This window comes from Canis lupus, chromosome 4, assembly GCF_003254725.2.
Source record: "Canis lupus dingo isolate Sandy chromosome 4, ASM325472v2, whole genome shotgun sequence".
Lineage (NCBI taxonomy): Eukaryota > Metazoa > Chordata > Mammalia > Carnivora > Canidae > Canis > Canis lupus.
Genome location: NC_064246.1, coordinates 7,218,062 through 7,244,199, shown reverse-complemented (window position 1 = coordinate 7,244,199; position 26,138 = coordinate 7,218,062). Strand labels below are relative to the sequence as shown.

The following is a 26,138-nucleotide window of genomic DNA, read 5'->3' as shown; positions in this document are numbered from 1 at the left end:
TTCATGATCCATAATTGACTAAATCTTTTCTAAAAACTGAAATGTCCATCCCCTTGGGGGGAGATTTAAACATGAGAAATTCTTTTGTCAAAGCACATTTGGGTTCTTACAGTATATATTTGATTTATTTTTATAACTGGTTTGACAGACAAACTAAAATCTGGATCTTTCTGTGTGAAAATCAGGATCAGAAATTTTAACTGTTACACACTGTGGATATCATTTAGGAGTTCTGTACTAAAATAATATTTAAGAAAAATGTTTTATGACTGATTTTTCTTAAAGTTTCAAAGGGTAATTCTATAAAACTTGATGAAGAAACTGTGGCTAGAGATTAATAATATATTGAATCTGGTAGACTAAAGAAAAATGCCTGCTGTATAAACACAGAATTGAAGTCGCAAAGAGGACACAGTCATTCATAGGGCCAATGGCAACTGTATGCCCATTAATCTCCCCTAGAAGAGTACTGACGTGGCAGTCTCTACACACAGATATATTATCTAGACTTTTTTTTCTTTCAGATACCATAAAAATACATCCTGATGTTCCCTTTTGGAAGTTGTCTAACTTTTCCTTTCCAAATGGTTTGTAACAGGTGCTTCTCTACCACTCATATTTAGCACCTGCTCAAATGGACACAGTATTCAGAATTAAGCCCTGTAGCCACATGAAATAATAATTCATTCTCTAGGTGCCAAAATCGTGGTACAATTTCCACAGTGAAGCCCATATAATCTGTTATTAAAGACCTAGGATGGTAGAAACACAAAACCTGTACTTACTCCTAATCGCTGGACAATTTCCCTGATGTCTTCAGCACAGTTATCCACTGAGGACAAAAGGATACATTCCCCTCTCTCGTAAAACACTTTGATACTCATTAATCCAGATGTCCACCCAATGACGTCCCTGCAGGAACAGTTAAATACAACGTTCTTGGAATCCTTTTCAATCAACATTATGAATTCATTGGAAATCCCAAGAAGACATTCAATGTCAGCAGACTGGCCAAAGTCCCGAGCTATTACATGCCACATGATTGCTCCGACACTGAACAGATGGGCATCCTTCCTTGGCTTTACTTTCTCCTTTTTCTTTGCACCCAGTGTAATGAAGCTGAATTTCACAGAGGTATCCACAGTGGCGGTCGTGACAAAGTTCTCCGCCAGATCCTTCAAGTACTCTTGCCTTGTTCGAGTGGCCATCGCTCGAAACTTTTCTGATTTATGGGCTGCATTTTCTGCATTGATTACTTTGGCTAAAAGGAAGTCCCGAAATACTGCTGACTTTGGAAAAGTTACTCCTTTGGGAATTGGTGGACCAAAAGGTGGCACATCTTTTGATCTAGAAACTCCAACACTGAGAAAGAAAAACAGGAAACAAAATGAGCTGTAATTCCATAATATTTGCCTTCAGAAATGTGACATATACCCATACAACTCATGCCATCTACTTTGTAGCTTTTTGTCATACTAATTTCTGGATATCCAGTGTTTGTTTGCTTGTTTGTTTTTCAAACTTAGTAGATGTGGGGTGTTATAGGTGGAGTTACGTCTCCTTAAAATTTGTATTGAACCCAAGTAATTTGGAATGTATCTGTACTTGTAGATAGAACCATAAAGCCTTATTTTTTATTAGGTCAAAATGAGGTCATTAGGCTCCAATCCAATCTAACTGGTGTCCTTTTAAAAGGAGATTTGGACACACAGAGAGATACCAGGGGCACATGTTCATAGAAGAAAGACCACTGGAGGACCCAACAAGAAGGCAACTATCTATAAGCCAAAGAGAGGCCCCTGGAGAAGCCAAATCTCCCAACAGCTTAATCCTGGACTTCTAGATTCCAGAACTGTAAGAAATAAATATCAGTTGTTTAAAACCAACCTGCTTGTGGGTACTTTGTCACGGCTTCTCCAGCTGACTTAGATAGAGGGTAATGGATCAACAGTGGGAAGGGAAACCCAGAGTTTCAGAGGAAACTCAGCATCAGTACTAATCTCATGTCTGCCTGCGCTGATATTTTCTACATTGAAATGAAGTGATCTATACTTCATCTTCATTGTTACTGAAAATTTTGAACATGGTGAACAAAGGAATGAAATAATTCTGTCCAAATTTGTTCTGTTAGGTGTGGGCTCCTCTTCTGGAAAGTGGTTGGTTAGATTCTTAAAAAGAACAGTCTCCAGATCTCTCTCACCTTTGCTTTAATCTGCACTCTTCAGGAGAGTGAGTCACTTCTGGGAAGCTGGGCAGACTGTCTGCATGGAGCTGTAGCTGGTATGAAAGGGGAGGGAAAGGCTGATTCTCTTTGGGACAGAGGCACCTAATTCATTCAGGGATGGCAGTGAATACACTAAACCAGACAGTGATAGGGCATACTTGACTGTGTCCACAAAGAAAGGCCTTAAAAATGCTATAGAGGCTGAAGTATCTTTGGGACCCACCTCATCCTTGACTCATTTTCCTCTTGATACTACCCTGAGAGTGGACATTCTAGACTGAGTAGGAATTAATTTGTCCTCACATTTTAATCTTCAGAGACTGTCACAAAGCTACCTGTCTGGACTTGAGATAATGCTAACCACATATTGTTGCTTCTCCTTTACACTAGTCAGTGAGCTCCCATGGCCTATCTGCACACTGGGACCTGCCATCCCAGTAAACTCATGTTATCACCTCCCCAAAATTGTTTCTTCCAGTAATCAGCACAAAGTCCTGAAAGAACTGTACTCACCGAAGGCTCAGGTGGCCCAATCTCATGTGACACTTTGCAGGATTACTTTTTTGTACCTTGTTCTATGGATCTCAAGCTACTTTGACTACCTGTAGGCATTTAAGCCAAAGCATCAGGGAAAACTTTTTATATCTAACTGTGTTCCAAAAAAAGATCTCACTGTAGAGCTCCATAGTGGATAAAGGGAAGTATCTTATAAAAGGGCAATTGTTTAAAAAAAAAAAAACAGGGCAATTGTTTTTGCCCCAAATTACTGACCCTAATATCTAACTGGAAGTTCTCTCCACTACATACAGTATATTAACTTCTTGATCAACTAAAATCCTGGGCATCTCAGATCCAAATTGTACATGAAAAGTATCCAGAATTCAGGTCTGGCTATTCCAGGATCACTATGATATTATGGAATGGAGATCAATTAGAGATTGCTGGTTACAGAAGTATATATAATTCTTTCAAACAGAGTTGAGGTCAGAGGAATATTCCTTGGCTAGATTTAGATGATTTTCAATGGGTTGACGCAAGAATATATTTCAGAATTTCTTTCTTTTGTGTTTATTTTAAAGATTTTATTTATTTATTTGAGAGAGAGTGAGCATACCATACCCACGCATTAGCAGGACTGGACAGGGGAGGAAAGGGAGAAAGAGAATCTCAAGCAGACTCCCCACTGAGCACAGAGCCTGTAATGGGCCTCAATCCCATGACTCTGAGATCATGGCCTGAGCAGAAATCAAGAGTTGGATGATTTAACCAACTGAGCCACCCAGGTGCTCCTCAGAATCTTATTTTACCCAAATAACTTGATGGTATATCTAAAGATAAGACCCTCCACTGAAAGCAGCAACACAGAAATGAGCATTCCCTGATATACAAGTTAAAGGGTTTGGGGAGAACAAAGTGATGAGCAGATGCCATGCCCTGTTTGGGATGCCAGCTCTACTGCCTGCTGAGAGGCTCTGAGCTAGCAACTTAATCCCTCCATGTCTCAGTTTCCTCATCTGTAACATGGAGAATGAGTGCCATTCTCAAAAGGCCATGGTGAGCATGAAACCAAGTAATGCAGGTAAAGCTATTATTATGCAAACTATTTTATCATTATTACTATCACAAACAATCACTATTTTAGTCATTTATGTAATACTATCATCTAATTTTTGTCCAGAGGGACTACATATTAGATTTTCTAAAGAGGAAGCCATCGCTCTCGGTAGATACCATCTCACACTACCGAACCTACATAGCAAGAAGTTTACTCATTAAGTTACCATGGGATGCATTTTGCAAAGAGTTTATCTTGGAAAGTATACAAACACATAAATCCCTCAAGGTTAGCTCTGCAATAGCTATTGCTAGTAAAATTAAAGCATCTTGTCTAAAGAAAGATGCAATTAGTTAAGTTTGCTTTTTTAAGATTTCAGAGTACATGGAGCTTTGGAGATGCTACCTCATTGTCTCTCCCCAGGCTCTAGTAGACCCAGCCTCACTTCTTGGGAACTCTGCTGCATCTGTGGGAGGCACCTCAGACTACCTTTCTAAAGTGAGAGCATGCCTTTCTACCTTTCTGGACTTGCCAGTCATGACAGTTCTTACAGGAGAAAGTCACCTCAACTGACAGTGAGTCTAGACTATGGATCTAAACTAAGCAGTCCTGTAGGTCCTCATCAGTCAGAACGTGCCAACCACTCAACACGTGCACAAAGCTCATCAGAGAAACAGTATTTGTGGGGGTTCCCTGAGGTGCATGTGATTTATTTAGTCTTCTTCAAGATGCATCCATGGGTTAAGACATAGCAATTTAGAGAATAGTAGACCTGGACTATATTTTATCATTTCCTTGGAAATGATTTTAATGAATTTATTTTGTCTCTGGTGTGTTTTGAGGAATGGCATATGGAAGAGCCCTATAAGGTGTTTTTGGAAAATCTAAGCACTGTACCTTATTCCATGTGACAGAGTTAATATGGCTTTATAAAATGTTATGGAATTGATTTGACTATAGTATTCAAGAAGATTATTACTGAGTCGTTGTGGGATACTCATGAAGTTTTTAAGCATGATCAGTACAAATGTTTATGAGGCACTTCCCAAAATTTGAGGCACGCTACTGACTTCATATTTGAATCTCATTAGCAAATGGTAATTTAATGATAACAACGTGGTTTCTTAAAGACCAACGACTCCATAGTCGAATGATTTGCACAATGCTACCATCTATCATAGAATACAGTACACAATCTACTTTGTTTAAAGGTAAGATCTACATCTAGTCCAATACTGGTTTCAATATCCCTCCCTAGTAATTTTATTAAAACCAGAAAATCTGAAACAAGTAAAAATAGACATTACTGATAACTTTTAAGATTTTTGGTGCTCATGAACCATCTCCTGACATCAGTATAAACTATAAGGGAAAGTAATTAAAAATACTTGATTTGACCTAAAAATAGCAGCCAATAAAATAACACCAAATTCCATAAAGCCTTAGGCTTAAGTTTCCAATCCATTAGGAAGGTTCATTTAAGATTATTCTTCATAATTACCATTCATTGGGTGAGATCTCAGAAGAATAATCCAACTTACCATGTTTGTATCAACGTCAATCTGTTTTATAGCATGGATGTTATGGTTTTTGTTTCTCTCTTTTTTTTTTTAATCTCATTTTTTGAAAGTAGTTCTGAGCATTCAGGTCAGTGGTCTTTACCCAGATGTGACTAAGGAATCACCGTGGGAGGGAAACTCACCGATGCTCAGGCCAACTACAAGTCTGATACTAGCACACTGTACCTCAGTAGGGTGGGAGAATGACTGCATTTAACAAGCTGTGAGGCAACATTCAGGCTAGGAAGTACTAGTTTATAGACTCTGTGTTCCTTTGAGATGGGCTAGGCGTGGGGCAGGCCTGTAAAACAGCCACATCTAACACACAGACTAGTTTCTCTGCCTTTAGGAGAACATCCTTTACAGTCTTCCCCATCTTCCCATCCCCTCCCAGTGCACACACATGAGCCCCAGCTTGGCCCAGGAGGCAGCTGAAACAGCACTTACTGTTTTAGGATAATAAAGGGAAATAATCTTTGGTGACTGCTAGGAACTCTAATGGGTGTTCTGCATAATTTCTGCTATTTATTCTACACTCTGATGTAGGTACTATTATCCTCAAATTTAAGAGAAGGAATGAAAGGTTCCAAAGCATTAAATAACTTGTACAAAGCACCGCAGGCAGCAGCGCTGGATTCTAAACTTAGGTCAGACACCCACTCTTTTACCCCGTAAGACATGATCTTCCAGGGGCAACTACTTCCTACAAAAGAGTCTGTGGGGAGGGGAAAGGAAAAGTCAGAAACAGGCTAGGGATTCTGCGGCACAAGTATGGCTCTTTGAAGTCACCAACACAAGCATCAACTCCTGGTCTCAGGAGCCCTGTGGGGGTGAGTGTTTCCAAAATCTTGGATGAGAAGCAAGGTTTTCCCACCACAGTAATTACTTCTGCTCAGGAAGAACCGAAATGGCCACATCATCCACCTCCAAGGCTGGTATCAATTAAGCTATGGTTCCGGCAGGGGCTGGATGCAGTTTTTAAGGGGAAAATTGAGGAAATGCATAATCTACAATTTTGAACTGCTAGGCATTTCACTTTTCGAAACGGGAAGGAGGCAGTTACTTTGTACAGCAAGTACCTGAGTGAAGACAGTGGAAATATAATTAGCAAAAGAAAAAAGGATAATGATGGGGTTAGAGATAATAATTGGAAAACAAAGATATTTCAGGAGAAGGTGTGCTGCTGAAATATAGCTGACAGAGTCCAAGCGCAGGACTGCTGGCTCACCTGTAACACACGTTTTCGGTGCACGGATTGTGTACTCTGACTATGACAAAGACGTGCTGGAAGTGGGATCGGATGCTTCTTGGAGTAAAAGGAAGTGCTCCAGGCTCTTGGAAGACAATGGTCACAATGTCATTTCCAATATGCCTTTTCCTCAGAAGCTGTGGTTGAGAATGAGAATACACATGGGGTTACAAACGCAATTTTCTGTACAGACAAAATGTGCCAATATATACCACTTGCTCATCTTTCTATTTTAAAGGACTGATTCTGAAAGCCAGAGTGCTTCTTTGAAAGTCAGTGCTCCTCCATGTGACCCGGGAAGAGCAGAATGGGCTGCGTCCGAAGTGTCTATGGAAAGCAAAGCCTAACTAAGTTAATCTCTTCCACTTTAAAATTCGACTCCTTTTCATCTTGAGTTTCCACACCCTGTAATAATAACACTTTGGCACTCAAATGTTTTCAAGAATTTTATAGCCTAAGCTCTTCAACTTAAAGCAAGGAGAGAGAGTCCAGGAGAGGGTACAGGTTTGCTAAAAACCCTACACCAGTGTGTTGGGGCCTTCACCTATTGCTCCTCCACAGGCAAGTCTGCAACAGCAACACAGAAAGACTGTTACTTTGGTGGCTAATATATTCAAACTAATTAACTGAAATCTGGCCTTTCACATGTAATTCAGAAACACAGAATTCTACCAGAATAATAGCTAGAAAACTCAACTTACAAATTACAAATGTGACAGAAGACAAGGAACCCTAGAGCAGTAACACTTTATTTATTATTATTATCATTATTGCTATTATTATTTGAGCAGCAACATTTTAACCACACTTTCACTTTTCATGTTCCTGAAACGGGTCTCCCTTTGCCCCAAGTTGCTCCTAGACAGCTCAGGGCTCTGACTTAGGTATCTCCTCACCTGTAAGGATCTTTCCCAGCAAGTCTATACTGGCACTCCACCCATACACCCAGGTCTACCTCTATTAACATTAGTGGTAATAGAACTGTGCTAATTGTCAATTTACTTCTCCTGCATCAAATCATGATCTTGGGTGGGGGGGGGGCGGGCGGGCAGGAGAAGCGTCCTGCTGACTTCTGATTCCCTATCTCTGATGGCCTGCACAGGGCATAGCCAACACCCATTACACATTTGCTGAAGGCATAAGTAAGTGGTAGATACAGGATCCCAGCCACATCATACTGTGCAATAAAACTGTGATCACACCTCTGAATATATGTCGATGAAGCCATACACAAAGCACTCTCTAAGTCGATGCAAGTAAAACCACAGTATCTGTGTCCACAAAGTTTGTGATCTTCAGTTTTAATAGATACAATAATCTTTATAGGAGCTGATGATGTCACCACAGGAATGAGATAATCTCAGGTAGTAAATCTCTCTTTACTAGCAATAACAAAGACAACAAGCTTGCTCTTAAATTTATTTGGCACCTACAGAACATACCTCACCATAAAGAGCATTGAGTTCAACTCTTAAAGCCTTTTCAACCCAGATACAAAAAGGATTTCATTGTCAGGCCCCTGACTTGTGATTTAGTGCGATAAAAGGTCTGGAAATGCGGGGATGAAATGTTCCTTCTTCCAGAGTTCTCTGATATGCCAGTTAAATCACTGATTCATATGCTGAAAAACTCCCATTTAAGTAGCCACCACAGTTCAAGTCACACACAAAAAGGTCGCTTTCCTGTTTGGGTGAAGTTTTGGAACATATACTCATATATGTTAATACAGACCCAATGAGCCATCTGTAGCTTTAAAAATGTTTGCTAAATACTTAAGTTAAAATGCGCCATTTCAGACTCACGCAAAAAAATCAGTAGCAAACCAGGTCCTATACACTGTGTGATTATTTACCCTTATTACAGTGGACACAGATGATAACCACAATAAATATTTCATGTCAAGGAAAGAAAAAAAAAAGCAAGGATAAATATCTAAAACAAACATCACTGACAAGCTAGAGACTGTACTAGGTTAAGATGTTCTTCTCTCATTTCCACAATAGCTGAAACACAGGATTCAGATATTCCTTAGAAGACAAGGGGAAAAAAAGGAGCAAATGAAAAAGTAAAAAAAAAAAAAAAAAAAAAAAAAAAAAATATATATATATATATATATATATATATATATATATATATATAATCAAATACCTAACACTGTGTTCAACTTCTCTGTTCAACACGGATCACAACAGTTGACACAATACTTTACTCAAGATCTTTGAAACACAAGAGTTCTCAGATTGATGAGTGCAAGATGGTTCTTGTGATGGCCAAGGCCACACAGTGAATTCTGCACCCCTCCTGCCTACGTGGCTGCTGTGCTGCACTTCACCTTGGGCCAGCCCTCTCAATTAAACTTGTGGGGTAAGCACGAACTCATCAGTCTGTGCTTCCTCCATTTTCTCTTTGTCCAGAAACCGTTAGGTCCAGTTCTATACTTCACATCACAGGAATACTGAAAGCACCACTTAAAAGGCTGGTTCCCTCAACAACATGTCCCTTTTTTAAGCATATTCTTTGGCTTTATAAAATGGGCCAAAAATGTTTTTAATAGTCTAGTTAGTTGAACAAGGGTCACAAAATGTTCTTGGCAAAACAATAAAGTGTGGGGAGCAGGATGGGGGGAGGGGGAGAGGCGGAGAATTAGAGGAGATTCATTAAGAAGAGTAAAATCTGAAGTTCTTTGTAGGAGAAAAAAATAAGAAAAATTAACACCTTGTCCATTAATTTGTTCAAATGCTAAAGAAAAATAACATCTGGAAAGTTAACAGAAATATCTTTCACTGCTTTCCCGGACTCTGCCAAAACATTAAATAACCTCAATAATTCCTCAGACTTCTTATCTAAAGGTAAATATTTTCTTTAGTTATTATTTAGGGTTTTTTTCTAAATGGTGAGTGAAATTCTGTGTAATCGAAGTCCAGAATTGGAAGGAGAAAGGGTATGGCAGCCCAGCAAGTTATGAAGGCAAGCCCCTGGATTATGAAGAATACATGTCTGGCACTTTGTCAGGGAAGTAAGGAATGGTGGCTTCTAGTGCTGACCCCTCCTTCTAGATGTGAAGCTCCTAACACTTCTCAGTGCCCAGAGAACCACCCTTGTGAGAATGAGTTAATCAGTACTGTGTTAGACAGATTTACACAGTCAATCCTACAGAATTTCCAATGCTTGATTCAAGCAGTGAAATAAGAATAAAAGCTCTTGTTATGACAAGAAAAGTGAAATGTGATTCTTCACCCAATGCCATGGCAAAAATCATCCAGATGCTACAGAAATAGCAGCCATTGGGGTAATTCTCAATTCCCTAACCAAACATTGGGGCTTTAAAGGACCAGTTTTAACTCAAGGCAACAATCAAAAGCCAGTGAAAAGTGTCAGGTAACCACACTCAGATCTAGACTGGTATAAAGTTGAACTAGGGCAGATCTAGTAGCCTCTATGCAAACAGGCTCGTTTGTTCATTTTCTCTCAGCATAGTAAGGTAAAGAAAGCATTTTGCACACCTCATTCTGGGCGGCAGGGGGCGGGGGGCGGGGAGGAGCAGCCTGCACAGTATGAAAGAAATGAAGATGGATGTGGCTCACAAGTGCCTAAGAGTCAGAATTCGTGAAGAGAGAGTTTAATTTGAAACTGGAAAAGGCTGATCTCCAGAGACAGTCTCCTGTCTCAAGAAGCAAATACGTGAAAATTTGCATGATTTCAAAGAGAAAACTGCATCATGTAATGATTATCTTATGTGTTCCAAAATTCAAAGAGACGAACCCAGAACTGAGCAAGAAATTAAAGGTATCCCCATAAAAACCAATCACAAGTTCTGGATCTTGGTCCTTGGGTTGGAATCTAAAGTCCTGTCCCAGGAATAGTGTTGACCAAGACTCCTTTGAGTGTATCCTTCCTAACTCTCTGACTTGTCACCCATCCCCACCTCCCAGAGAGTCACCTTGCCTCTCCAACAGGTCAGTCTGTTTCTGTCACAGGCACTTTGCTCTTGCTACCCTCTTGCCTGGGAAGTTTCTCCCTCTCACACAGAGGGTCAGCTTCTCTCTCTTCAGAGACCCTCTTAATTTTTTTTTTGATCCTCTTAATTCTGCATGTGTGCACACAACACACAACACACACACACACACACACACACATACACATCCTACACCCTCATGTACTCTACACTCAAGACTCAACACCAGTGGTTAGGTTTTGGTTTTGATTTTTAAGAGATTATCTAGATTTTCCTATGAAAAGTAGAAATTTGAATGTAGATCAGAAGTCTAATAAGAAAGAGGGAAACCTACACACATGATCACATAAATTCAAAAGGCTTGTATTCAGAGAGGAAAAGTCTCGCCTACCCACTCCCCACAAAAGTGAAAGCTAGGTTAACCGCTCTTTTCGCAAATCATATCAAGTTTAACTGCCATCTCAAGGATTCATCGTGGACTTACTTTATATAACCAATATAAAAATATTATGTAAAACATTTAATATAAAATATGTAAAACTGTATTTCACCAATAGGAAGAGTCAATGTTCAAATCAGTTAGGCTAGCAAAGCTGAGTATTCTTCTGCAAATGGATAAATAGAAACAAACGAAGAATGTAGATTTTGTGATTTAATTAATAACATAATGAAGAGAAGAGGAGGATTATGAAGATACAATTATTTCTGATACCTGGTAGTACCCACCCTACTGTAAGCTGTCACGTTTATTATCTGGGATAAGTACACATTCTTATTTAGGGCCTGGGGATAAATCTGATCACAGAACGCTGAATAAGCATTTTATTCTTCCAAAATGTTCCATATTATTATTATTTATAGGTGAACCCAAATGCAGTCAGGACCTACTCGTACAGTACTTAATGAGATATATTTCTCCTGTATATGAATGGTTCCTTAGCAGTTCCAATTAGGGACTTACAGAACCAAGTGCATACACCCCTCAAGATAGGTCAGCCATCTATCCAAATTATATAGAGAAAGGCTTCCAGGTTGGCTCAAACCTAACAAGCTGTGTTCTCCGTTACCGCTGTAGAGGTCAAGTCTGTCCCTAGGCTAATGCCAGTATTCTTCAAATGGAATCTCAGAGACCTAGGGACTTGGCCTAATTCCTTAGGGACCTCCTAGAGGCTTGGATAACCCTTGCTAGCAGGGGAGCTCTATCTAACTTTATGCATGTACTTAAAAAAAAAAAAAAAAACTACATGTGCTAGGCACCATGCTACCTTTATCCATTTTATATGCTTACATTTAAGAAAAGGTCTCTGCCCAAGTGAATTCTGAAGCTAACTCATGTTTTTTCCACTGATAATATGTCATGATAGCTAATCTATGATTTGGCTACAGGACAAGTAGAAGGGAAGCATACAGGGGAGACAGCCCTGGGAAAAGGAATCCAACCACCAGACTGGCTCAGAGAGACAGATGGGTCTTCAGGGAAGAGGGAAACCACTCCAAGAGCGGGCTCTCTTATCGTTCCCTGGGGCTGCCTAGGTTTTCTTTGTAAGAGTCATACATTCCAAACACTGAACTCTTTTGCAACAGTGGTAAACTCTCTCAAGACTTTTAATACATCTTAGAATCAGCTTTCAGCTTGATTTATTATAAGAACAAACATAAGAAATTATATCTGATGGGGACGAGTCTGGACCAGTTAAATAGTCACAAATACCATGGTGCTAATGAGGCCAAAGTTACAGGCACAATTCATGTACAGGCCAGCTAACTTTGCTAAGTTCTGTGGCTTCCAACTGCACTCATGAGCCCAGAGAGTCATGTCAGACATTTCCACCCCTGGGATGAACATAATCTGCAGGCATGGGTGAGGAGAATGGGAGATGTGCAGAGGGCCAGTATAACCCATACCAAATTTGGACAGTACATGTTCCAAGATTGCACACTGGCAACATTTATCTACAAACAGAATATTCTGGTAACAAACTGAGATTAGCAAAATATTAAATGCCAAAGTAAAAATAATTTTCTGAAATTTCTGATAAATTAGCCCCTTACTTTCTTAACTATCTAGGCCTTACTGTCTCATAACAGAGCTTCAGGATTGGGAACAGGAAAATAAAATGCAAATTAAGTCATCTAAAAGACTTGCGCTATCTAATATATGATGAAATAGTATCAGCAATTAAAACTTACTGAGCACATTCTGTGCCAGGCACCAGTAAATGCCTTATATGTATGGCTCACCTAATTTCAGCCACTGTCTACAAAAGGTTCATTTATTCTTTGAACTAGTGTTTACCGCCTGCCTACCATGTTTGGGATATGGTTCTTGGTGTACAGGGACACCTCAATGAAGAAAAAATATAAAGTCCTTGCATTCATGGATAAAGGAAACTAGATCATAAAAAAAATTGCCCAAGATCACAAAACTAGTAGCTGGGATTCGAATCCAGATAGTATGGCTTCAGAATTCTTGCTCTGTTAACAACTACATTTTTCTGTTGAAGCTGTTTTTCTATCTAGAAGCAGGAAGCCTCAAACAGGGCCCAGAATCACAGAAATCTGACACTAAGAGGGACATGCTGTGTATCATCTAGTCTAGGCATCGTGTGTGCCACATCCCCCAGCTATAAAATACAACATTCTTTCCATCTGAGCCAGGGTGCTACCCTAGAATCCTTCTTAACACAGTTTTCCAAGAAGCCACTGCTGGCCATCCAAACCATGTCCTTATTATATAATTACCTAATTTCTTGAGAGGATAAGATCTTACCCAAAGACACAAGGCAAGTGTCTGGCTATGGCAAGTTTAGAATACATCCACTGACTCTTATGTCCATTCTTCACCATCCCCTTTATATTATGAATACTTGCCCACATAGCATTCCATACACAGATTTCCCAGTGGACCATATACAGGATCATATATGTCCCAGGCACAATAAGGGTACTCATTAAAAAAGTAAAACAAACAATTTTACAGTTTTCTACCTCTAATCCATTAGTATAACTTAATGTCATGGATTCTCACTCAAGTTTTAAAAAACAACAAAGAGGTAACCAAGGAAGTCTTTAAGCTACAGAGTCTGCAATGTATAGTATCAACTTACAGGGGATTTGTGGGGTTTTTTTGTTTGTTTGTTTTGTTTTTAAATTTCCGGTTTGGGAAATTTCCATCCCCACTCCCTAATGTCCATCCTTCCATCTCCTTTTTTGTGTATAAGACTTTAAGGACAGTTTCAGTGGAGAAAAATAAGTCAGGTACAGAAAACTCATAAACCCATACATTTTAATTACCATGCAATAGGAAGGAGGCAGGGAAAGCCTTGTTTGAGGTCTGCTAACAGCAAAGTCCAGCAGACTTCAGAATTCCAGAGGCTGCCATCTGGGAAATGATGGGGGCCAGTCCAGCTTGGAGTGCAGTGGCTCAAGTAATTAGGGAGTTGGAAGGGTTCTGTGGTCTGAACACTTGATTACTGGGGTCAAAAGGCACTGGCTCTGCTTCTGCTAACGCACAGACGGATTTCTTGGCCTGAGTAAGCCCTATTAGTTTTCCGAGCAACAACTCACACAGAGCTTAATTACTGAATGATTCACAAATATCCGGTGGACAAATGCACTGGTCTAAATTAAGCTTCTTAATAGCAAGGGAATCTGTTTGGCATTATTTCAAGTAATTTTTTTTTAAGAGCTAGAAATCCTTTAGGTTAAAACATATACAAACACATACATATGATCTAGTGATTGTAACTCTTCCCTTAAAAAATCATACAGATATAGGGGTTCCTGTGTGATTCATGTAAGCATCTGCCTTCAGTGCAGGTCATGATCTCAGGGTCCTGGGATCGAGCCCCTCATTGTGTCGGGGCCCTCTGCTCAGCAAGGAGTCCGCTTCTCCCTCTACAATCCCCCTGCTCATGCATGTGCTCTCTGTCTCTCAAATAAATAAAAATCTTTAAAAAAAGAGAAAAAGTACAAATATTGACCAAAAGGTAGATTTTCTGATGGTAGTGGGAAGAAATCTGATTATTAGGAAACACTGCAGATCATCAGGAAGGACAACAGACTGAGGTTAAGTATCAGATAAATGGCCAGAAAATCCAGCTGGCATTGAGAAGGAAAAGGGAAAGAGGAGCTATCCCTATTGTGAAGAGCTTGGCTGGAATCAGAAGCCAGCTTTCTAATCCCAGCTGGAGGGTCTAAGGCAGTTCTTACAATTAGTGATGGGTGGGGCAAGCAGTTTCTTTGCAAAACTTTGATTTTGACTACCTTCATGAATTTCATGAGCATAAAAAGGAGAAGAAACATTCTCTTGCAATTAAGTTTCATTCATTCAGCACATTCTTTTTTTCTTTTTTTTTTAAGATTTTATTTGAGACAGAGACAGGGCAAGGTGGGGGAGGGGGAGAGGGAGAGGGAGAGGCAGACTCCCCACTGAGGGTAGAGCCTGACTCAGGGCTCCATCCCAGGACACTGAGATCATGACTTGAACTGAAAGCAGACTCTTAACCAACTGAGCCACAGGCATCCCTCATTCAACAAATGCTATGCAGTCCCTGATGTGCTAATATATTTTTATAGCAAAGGAGTACAGTTAAATGACATCATAACTAAACTTCCTTGACATGAAAACAAACTTTAACTCCTGATTGAACCCAAATACAATCAAATCACTAAAACTGAATCATGCCATGAATAAATTAAAAGACCTGTTCTTACAGTATTTTCTAGAAATAAGTTATCTACCCATACTCAGAAACCTGAGCTCAGCTCACCTCACTGGCTTATTTATATTGAACACAGTTGACACTGGTTTCCACTAAGATTTTGCCTAGCAAGCAATAAGGTGCATGTGGAAGAGTTTCCAAGTATTTTAAGGAAAAAGTGCAACAGAAATATGCAAAACTCCTCCCTTTTAAAGGCCCACTATTTCCAAATGATGAAAAGAGTAAATATTATTAATGCTGCTGAAGAGAAAATCCCCCAGTGAGGCTTTGCCAATTCCAATCTCATGAAGCTCATCAATGGGCTGAGCTCAGATCTGGGAAGTAGAGGGAAGACCCACCTGCTGCCTGTTGTTGGGCATGTAGGGAAGCATGGTGGACACGTGGAACATGACTTCATAGTCTTTGTATGTGGTGTAGAGGGAGTGAGTTCCTGTAGAATCAGCTGAAAACAGAGGTGGAGGACAAAATCAAGTCAGGAAACTGCAAAAGTTAGCAACGGGACACTTAGAAGGTTGTTTTCCTAAGGCAATCCATTTGGAAAGGACAAACCACCCAACTATACCCCACCGGTGGTGTCTTGGCAGCCACTCTGCTCTCTCGCTGCACACCATTCCTGCCACTTCCCAACCCGCCCCTGTGGCCTTAATGCTTGGGTTTCTTCTCATCTGCTCTCATCTATGTGCTTCCCCTCCCTTTTTTCAATATGCTCACCTTTGCAATACTGACATAGAGGACCCACCACGGATGCAGCTGAGCAGAGGTAAGCACAGGATGGAAGCTGGAGGTGCAACTCGGCAGGTGTGGGTGCCATTATTGGAGAGTACGGGCCAACTAGCCCCCCTCCTTGCCCCACTCTGTGTGTGGGTTTACAGTTAATTCTTAATGATTCTTGGGTACCTGATCTTCCAGAACTCAACAAAATGAAACAGGACTGACTTAATATGAGAATGAGAATAAAAAATGCTCAAGATTTCTTTCCCTGAATTACATAATTAATTTCCTTCCCTTTAAAAAAAAAAATTTCCTTCCCTTTTCAGCAGGCTATGCAATGATGCAGTCATATGATTAAGGCAGAGAACGACAGTGATCTCTTACTGTGTATTATGCACTGACGTGTTAAAAACTGTGACATCTGAACCCCTCTTAATCATACAGCTATTCACCTGCTGAAAAGCAGAATGATTCTTTGCAAATTCAAAATCCATCTGCATTATCCACAGGTTACCACAAGCTGAGAGTTTCACACACCTAAACCAACAGTGACTTAACACTTACGTGATAACTTTAAGGCATAGTTTTTAACCACTTTGCATATGGATAAATAAAGACAAAAGGATATATATGAAGCAAGATGTACACAGAATTCAGGGCTGCCTTTCTCAATCTTTGACTAACATAGAAGTTTACTTGTCTATCATTTAAACAGTAAGAAACAGTTATTCAAGGTCATTAAAAAAAAAAAGTTTATTCCACTGTTTGTTAGGAGGAACTTTATGTAGTCATCTTGGGCTTTTTTTTTTTTTTTTTTTTTTTTTTTTATTTTAAGTAGGCTCCATGTTCAGCATGAAGCCCATTTGTGGGGCTTGAACTCAAGATTGAGATCAAGACCTGAGCTGAGATCAAGAGTCAGACACTCAACCGGCTGAGCCACTCAGGGCCCCCTTTTTTCAATCTAAATATTTTAATTTGGAATGCCTGGGTGGCACAGTGGTTGAGCGCTTGCCTTTGGCTCAGGTCATGATCCTGGCGTCCCAGGATCGAGTCTCGCATCAAGCTCCTTGTAGGGAGCCTGCTTCTCCCTCTGCCTATGGCTCTGCCTCTCTCTCCAGGTTTCTCATGAAAAAAAAAAAAAATCTTCAAAAATATATATTTTAATTTTACTTTAAAAATATTACAACACTTAACCTTCATGGACCTTTATTCTTTTCTTTCTGAATCCTGCAGTTTTTTCTTTGAATATTCATTCTGACTCAGAAACAGTCCTGAAAATTTTGTAGAAAAAAATGATCACATCCAGTTTTGCAGATTCTGAAAAGGTATTCATAGCAGACAATTTAATGAAAAGGGGAAGTATTTAAAATATTTGACGAATCAACCTGTAGATGTTAAGAGGTTATTCATCTAATAACCTCTTAACCAAATTCCATTAACCAGTTCCCAAATCAATGATCTCTTTTAGTTGTATATTAAGTACATATGTGTTATTTTTCATAGGACTTCTTGGAAGGTACAATTCCATTTCAACTCTCTTGGCTGAAGACAGAGAATGTGGCTTTGGAAGTGAAAGAGCACGGTCATAAGGGACTGATGATCCTCTTCCATGAAGAACTCACTCATTAATAACAACATGAAGGTCAGGGGCTCAAATAACCTAGCACATTCAACAATTCTCATCACAACACCCTGCTATTTGGATGGTTAGAATTCAGTGAGAGGAATCCTTATAGACAGCTAATAGTCTAGTCACCAGGTTTCAGCTTCAGGATATTTCAATGAAGGCGGGGGAACAGACTTTGTTTTCCTAAATATTTTATTTATCTGAGGGAGACAGAGAGATCATGAGCGGGAAGGAAGGGCAGAGGAAGAAGACAAGCAGACTCCCTCCTGAGCAGGGAGCCCCATAGGAGGCTCGATCCCAGGACCCCAAGATTATGACCTAAGCCAAAGGCAGTTGCTTAACCCACTGAGCCACCCAAGTGCCCCTGGGAGAAGAAAACATTTTTTTTTAAATAAGATTATAATTTGTCCCAAACAGTCCTACAAGATGGATTTCTGAAATTAAATATTCTGACATTTTTCATCTCAAATATCAGTATGGTAATGGAACAGGTGAACAGACAAGCTGTTCAAGGGTCTGCTACAAATATTTCTTTTTTTTTTCCTGCAAATATTTCTATTGGAAATAGCTGCAGGCCATCAGGGTAGTCCCCAGTTTTGTCACCTCAGCATCCAGACCCAAAAGAGACTGTCCACAGACAGCCTCAGGTCTATACTCCACTGTGGTGAGCAGAGCACCTTAGTGGCTCATGTTCCCTCTCTTCCTACTTCATTTCACTTTGTATTTAAGACAGAAAGAACCCATTTTATGATACCCAAAAGGGACATCCAGACACGCTAAATTTTCCTTGTGGCTCAGATTCAACCAATGTCCTGTGGGAGGACAGGGTGAAGACCATACAACACCACTCTCCTGAATTCAAGAACGAAGACTTTTTTTGCATCAGTTCTATGAAAGATCTAATTTTATTTGACCATTTCATGAAACATAATTCTTAGAAACTTCCTCTTTACCACAGGGATGTCTTAGACTTCGTCACATCTCACAGAATGCCTTGTTCGTAAGAATAACTTAGATTTGCTGATTATGAGAACCAACACGTCAAAATCTCATTCTTATGTTATCATTTCCTTGAGTGAGGTACTTAGTATTGCATCTGTAATGGATCAAGGACATGTATCTCCTAGGTCATAAAAATTCAAAGCTGATGTTGATTCTTATACCTAGAAAAGTATTTACATTATCTGTGTGGCAGTTTTACAGAATGTACAGATCAGAAGTTCTTACAATGTTTCCTCAATTCACCCCACTGAAGAGAGATGACAGGCATACATAATAAGGAATCCATGTCAGCAGTGGTTTTCCAGGATGCATATCCCTAAGGGTGGCACGCCCACATCTCTAGGGGGTGGCTGGTGGTTTGCAGGCAAAGGGAGTTTGCAAATAAAAAGAAAAAAAATCAGAAAAGGTCTCATATGTGGATACTTACAGTGGGTGTCACAAATTATTTCCTAATCTTTACAGATCTGAGGCAAGAGCAATATGCATCTGATATAATAGTCAAGTCCAACCTTGGCATGCGTGTAGGACACACAGGGGCCAACATATGAGGTAATACTGTCTCCAGATCTATGTTCTAAACCTAACTTTCAAAAGTAGATAAAAATCCAGATCTGACTGACAGGCACACAAAGACACAGTACCACCCTGATGCAGGGGAGTATCGATGAGGCTTCCGGGTTGATGGGCTCTGGGTAGCATGGAGCCACAGGCCCTGAGATGGACTCACACAGATGTTCCCTTGGGGAAGAAGCTTCCCCTTCATCCCGCGCCTACTAGGAGTGGGCTATATGGCTTCCCACTTCCTCCAACTGTAGGATCTATCTGCTCACCTTTGATTAAAAGAGTAAGCAGTCAACTGCTTAATAATAAGCAGAATTTCCCAAAATAAAATTACTTTGGTATGTTAGATGCTGATGGCAATGAAATCCAATAGCACAAAGATAAGATATTTAGAATTTATGAGGACCAGAGGAAAAGGATCCTCTAAATGAAGATACAAGACCAATCTGCACATCACAGGATGGCATAGAGTCTATGTTTTCAATCAGCTCCTTGGAGCTAGTGTGTGTCCCGCTCAAGGGTACCTGGGTAAGGTTACTGAAAAACAGGATGCATCAGCTTCTAATCACTGCTTCAATTCCCCAGCTAACATCATGAAACCAGAAATGAACAGAATGAGCCTGAGAACATGGCATGAGCAAACGCGCTAATATTTTGTCTTTTTTAGAAATGAATGCAGAGGTGAGGCTAAGAGAAAGAAGGAAATATTAAAAGATTCTTCACGAAACACTGGGGAATATCTCTGCTGGCATTACAGAAAAAGAACTGACCTTTTGAGCTTCTGCGAAACATATACCTCTTGAGAAATGTGCTTCCTTTGCTCATCTGAGGAAATCTCAACTCTATCCCAAATAAGCTTGGCTAGGCCACTGTCAGGGTCAAGAATGGGAGGGCAAGTGATTGCTCACTTAGATTTATGTGGTACGCCTACCTGCGGAGAATTAAATGTGTGTGTGCGCGCGCACACACACACACACACACAAATATGAAGCTTACTTTTATTGTCTAGCTGAGCTCGGTATTTGGTAAATCCTTTCAGCCGGACTCGCTGGCCCAGAAGATCAAGGAATTCTTCAAAAGCTGGTCCCGCCGTCTCATTGTTATACATCTCCTCCTCTGTGCTCTGGCCTGCTTTGCAATAAAGGATCCCGATCTTGTGCTGAAAGCTCAGCTGAAATGGGGGAGAAATAGAATTACTTGGCAAAGAGTATTAGACAAGCTAACTTCCAGTAAAATTAAAACTACAGTAAGCATGCTAGGACAATTCCCATAAGCAAAAGAGGAAGCAATTGTCATTGCGTGAAATGCTACAGATAGATAATGAACACAGAAACCCCCAAACACAGCTGGAGAAATGGTAGAAACCCTAAGAAATAGAATGTAAGGCTATGGCCATGTGGGATTGACCAGGTTTCCAGAATGGAGAGACAAGTTCAGGAATCTTCTGGAAAATATAACTGGGGAAGTCCTAATCTTATACCCTCTATGCAGTAAGGAGCATCATCTTCTGAGTCCAAAGAAAAAAGAAAGGCCACAAACTTTTAAGTTTTTTCCCTCTCTGGCTCCTGATGCTTTAGTTGTTGCTGTTCTTTGAACATTCATGAAAATATGAAAGACAGTAATGAAAAAACAAATCAAATGAAGGTTCAGTAAGAAAGGAATCCCAGTGAGAACTGTCATATACGTATATAAGTAGAACAACATTTTGTGTCCGTGAAAGTAACTTTGGCTATAAAATTATAGTTATTTCTGTAGTTTTGACTGTCTTGCAAAGAAAACATCTGCTAAATATACAATAAACCATAAAGAATTTTAAGAGCCATTGAAGAGTTCCTGCTGTAATTCTAACTCACAATCAATCTCTTGTCACGCTGGAAGCCTCAGGACTGCCTTCTCCCAAGGCCGGGGAGACACTGGATCCATTTTTATAGCTTTCTTATTTTATCCAAAGAGAAACTACTTCTCACTCATGAAATCAGAGCACTTAATCTTACTACCAGCAAACGGAGCCTCAAAACCTGACAGATTTATCAGACATCACCGATTTCTTAAAGGCAGCAACCCATAACACTATTCACTTTCATTATCAAGCCATAAAATAGAGCCTTTAATCAAAATGTATAGCAGACTATAAGTAAAATAAGGCAAAATTATATTCATTTCCCTCGAACAGGAAAGTGATAAAAGCCGTCTTATCCACATTACCTAATGACAACACACAATTCAAAAAAGGTAGGAAGCCCCCTGCCCAGGTGATCTAAGCAGACTGCAGGAAGCACCTCACTGCACATTAGGATAAATTTAGAGTTGAAGAGAGTCAACTACCACGATATTCTGAATGTTGTCAAACTGGACTAAGTGCTATTGGGTGAGTGGGGAGGATGTTAAAGGAAGCATTTGTTCACAATCTGACTCAACAAGCTACGGATAGTGATGGACTCCACAGCATAGTGGACAGCCCATAGGCCTGGGCTCCTATCATAGCCGAAGACATTCGACTGTACAAGTGAAGACAATGATTCTTATCCTGGATGTGGGAATGTGAGATGCCATGCACAAGCTACTTTATAGCTCCTATCACAAATTTTATTGAGCTAATTCTTCAGTAGGGTCAAGTAGAGAAACATTTCCTTTCATCTAGAGACTGAGGAATAAATGTTTCTGATCAACTCAACTCTCCAAATAAATGAGATCCCATATCTACTGCAAATAGACTGTCATCTAGAAAAAATATGAAGTGCAATAAAAATGCCTAATATTATTTCATTATAAACACTAATTGTTCCTGAGTGACTCGGAAGACATTTTGGATATTAAAGCACACTCAGGAAATGCAGCACTAGCAATATCACCATGGATGCTGGTGATCTCAGCGATTGTCAGGATCCATACCGATCCTCTAACGAGCCAACCCCATCCTAGATATGCTGGTCTGACGTCTCTTTTGCCATTAGAGGATGATTTCGACTCTCTCCAGTTACCTGGCTCTAGCCTTAACGGGAGTCCAGCAGAGATGCAGCGGTATGGTTAGCGCTAGTGCATGTGACCCCTACATCCCATGGGCCTGAACGCCCATCCATCCCGGCTTCCACAGCCTCCCCTGCACCCAGAGACTGCCACACTGTCCTCCACATCCTTGCAGCTCATTCTGTCCGCCCGTGCCCTGCTCCTCTACCTGCCACTCACAACAGGCCTCTGCCAGCACCATGTGTCAACATCATCTGGCCACTGCATCTTGGGCTGCCGAAGCCTCCAAGTCCCATGGCCGCTCCTGAAGCCTGTCTCAGTCTAAGCCTGTCTCAGTCTGCCCTGGCATCCCTAGTGGGAAACTCCTTTCCCTCCTCACGTCCACCCTTTTGGGAGGAGGCCCAGAGCAAAGCTGTGTGAGGCCCTGCAGTTTGGGCTGGTATGGCTTCATGCCCATTAAGCAGAGTGCTCACCAGATTGGCACAATTTCTCTATGTGATTCCAGAGTCTTCTGGACTTGATATTCCTAGGGGGCTCTCATTCAGGCAAAGACCAACACGCAGAGAACTGGACTTCCTCAGGCCTACTTTGCTGGCTGGAGTGCTGTCCATATCACATCTTTCTTCCCAGACACTGGACAAACCAGGCAGAGTCTAGACCCTGACTGTGAACTGGATCTGTGTTCCCTCCAAGAAGCCCCTAGGCCCATAAAAATTATGGTATGTGGTACCAATAGATCTCAAAACCCCCAAGTATTCACAACAGCCACCAGAGCTCTGCTGCAGTGAAAATGTCCTGGGGCACACACATAGCATCGCATGGGCTTCACACACATTTACTGTAAGGAGCCCACAAAGTGGAACTGTCTTTAGGGACTTGGAACAAATAATTGGAGTTTGCTTGCTACAATGACTGTCATTCCACTAAAGCAATAACAGAATGAAACACTGTGAAGAGACTTCTCTGACTTGAATCTCTTACAAACCTCATGAAAACACTCGACCATCACTCCTCTTGTGTGGTATCACAGAACTAGCAGTTCTCAGAACTGCGGTTAATCAGTTAATCAGGGCATAAAACAAAGAGGAGACCCCAGCTACCAAGTACTAAAATTCCCAATTGTCTTAGAACCAGGTTTGCATCCAAGCCTCCAGACCTCGGGCCGCCCCCCAAACTCTCACCCTTCCCACTGCCCTTGACTTAACTGCTCTGAACTACAGCCAGTCTCATGGTCCTGGCGGGAGTTCGGCTGATTCCAGAGCATCATCAGTACTGTTAGAAACCAGAAATACTTGCTTGTAGAAACTGCATACGGCTTCAGTGCTGAAAGCTGGACTTACAGACAGGCTGCCCAGACAGACAACCAGCACAGTAGGTTTCCTTTGCTTCCTAAGACAGGATAACAACTGACTGCTCTTATTCCCAAGGGCAGAAGTCTTGTTCTCATTGACAAGGAAATTTAAATTTACTTTTTTTTTTTTTTTTTAGTTTTTTTTAATTTATTTATGATAGGCACACAGTGAGAGAGAGAGAGAGGCAGAGACACAGGCAGAGGGAGAAGCAGGCTCCATGCACCGGGAGCCCGACGTGGGAATCCAGGATCGCGCCCTGGGCCAAAGGCAGGCGCTAAACCGCTGCGCCACCCAGGGATCCCAAGGAAATTTAAATTTAAATGAAGGTGACAAAACCCACAAAGCCTCAAAAATGTCTTGCAAATAGACTGGAGTGTGCTGGGAAGCCCTTCTTTCCGTGCTTTCTCAGGACTCCTACTCCTGGCAAGCATGCAGTCTCATTTATTTAGATCATTTCTTTAGACTCCTATGACTTCACCTGAAGCAAGCCTGGTATGTATGCATATATAGCTAGAGTGAGGGGACAAGAGGGAAGTCAGCCTGAAAACAAATCAATCATTCTGCCAAAGATGTCATGATATTCTAAGACAGTGAGCGGCCATAATTTGAAAGTTTTTTTACACTGACCTATATAATTTTATGAAGTCATCTGTTCTATAAATTAGGATTGTCTCTTAAAACAGGAAAAATGGGATTTGAGAGGTTGAGAGGTGAATTTATGTAAAGTAACAAAAGTTTCAGAGTCTCACTTAATAATTACTTCCTTTATCATTCTCCATTGAGGGGAGTTTTTCTGCTCAAAACATCTTAACGAATGTAAAGAATGGAACATGTATGTGATCTAAACTTCTGCTGAACCTCCTGCTTATGAACCAGTGTCGTGAACACAGCGATGCACTCAATGACTGTGCTGGACCCAGTTTGTGAGCTACAAACCCCAGGGAAGCAGCACATGACCATGTATCCCTTCAGTACTTTTCAAGATTAACCCTCCCCCGCCCCCCGCCCAAGAACAGTGCCCTAGAAGTGACCCATCGCACTCCTGTGCAGATTTACTATTAAGAAGGTGAATAAAAAGAGCACTACCTAGAATAAATTCTCAAACACTCTAGCAGGTTAGTGGCAACTTTTAATGAACCTTTAAAAACTCGGATGTTAAAAAAAAGAAACAGCCGTCCAATCTAAAGGATGCATATAAATAGTATCTCTTCCTCATGTCATATAGGAATCAGACACCATCAAGAGGTCAGGGTAAGTGACAACGTCACACTGTACACCATTAGAAAGTATACCAAAGTCAAACAAATACAACTGCCAAAGAAAAACCACACGAAATTCAACCAGAGTAAATGATGCATCGGTCTGCTTAAAAGCAGAGCTTGATTTTGAAAGCATGAAGTTTTACATCAGACTACAAAAAGGTATTCATTTAAAAGCAGTTAAACTCTTCATTAACAACAAAAAAATTGCCCAGTATAGCTTCTGGACCTATTCTGCTGAGCAGACATCCCCAGTACTTGCTTCATTTTGTGAGGAGAGGGTCAACTCTAGTTGCTGTGATGTCTCTCAGGGCCTTGAGGACTTTGGGATTCACGCCTGTGGAACATGGGCCATCTGTGGGAGTTTCCACAGCATCCCAAGGGTACAAGCTACCTCATCCACCAAGTACAGCCAAGCAAGCATAGTGATATATTTTGTGCAGTGTTAATTTCTTAGACAAAATTACCATTTCATCACTTTTGGAATTCTAGCCATCTGAGTATCAAATACACCATCAATATACCACATTGATGTTATTGGGTCAACCAAGAAATACCTCCTATTCTCTCTAAAACAGGCAAAAAAAATTTCTTTAGAAAATTCTGGAATAGACATTATTTTTTTAGTTTTTTTACAGCATGCATTTTAAAAAAAATCCACTCATTTGAAATCTATTGCATACACTGGGATGCTGACCTCTTAGTTTCCCACTACAAGTTATCTCACATCTGACACTTGAAAGATCTCTTCCTGTCTTCTGGGCCACTGTTCCTATCCTGTCCATCATTAATTAATTCTGGGACGATGTCAACGGCCCATAATTGAACTCCAGCCCATCATCAGTCTTTATCTTCACCAGCCTGTCTCATTCCCTTCCAGCAGGATAATCTTTAATATAATACAGCTCTGATCCTGTCTTGTCCTACCAAAAAGCTTCAGTGGCTCCCTACTGCCTCCTAAATCACGTGCAAACTCCTTAGCCTAGCTTTCAAGGTCTATATATGCTCTAGCTTTTTTTTTTTTTTTTTTTTTTTTTTTAACTACACCCTCCTGAGATGTGCCCCTGGCTTATAAAGAAACTCATCAGAGTTCCTAAAGCAGCCAACTCCTTCCAATCCCCTCCTGGAATTCTACGTAAATTCCAGTTACAATGCCACCTCCTTCAGGAGATGTACCGTCAAATGTTCTTTCTTCTTTTCCCAAGGCACTCACTGCATTTAAACTTCCCCAAGGTCCATTCCCATATCTGCCCTGCAGAGGTCTTGGTCTTACTTTCCCTCCAGGGGGGAAGGGACTACTTCTCTATATCAGTGTCCCCAATGCACAATGTGCACTTCCATCTGTTAGCATGAATGCCTCACACAGTGGACAAGAATAAATGTTAGTTTGGGG

The 26,138-nt window shown here is 40.7% G+C and overlaps 1 protein-coding gene across 9 annotated transcripts in view; it reads right to left on the bottom strand.

Annotated features, from left to right (window-relative positions):
* The window catches only part of SIPA1L2 (signal induced proliferation associated 1 like 2), a 213,455-nt gene that overhangs the window by 61,899 nt on the left and 125,418 nt on the right, over positions 1-26,138 (bottom strand). For all 9 annotated transcript variants that reach the window (XM_049108922.1, XM_025448672.3, XM_025448673.3 and 6 more), the window contains 4 exons: positions 20,164-20,338; positions 15,605-15,708; positions 6,567-6,724; positions 786-1,362 (listed from right to left, as the gene is read on the bottom strand). In XM_049108922.1, the coding sequence (XP_048964879.1) occupies positions 786-1,362; positions 6,567-6,724; positions 15,605-15,708; positions 20,164-20,338 (1,014 nt within the window). The remainder of the gene's footprint in view (positions 1-785; positions 1,363-6,566; positions 6,725-15,604; positions 15,709-20,163; positions 20,339-26,138) is intronic.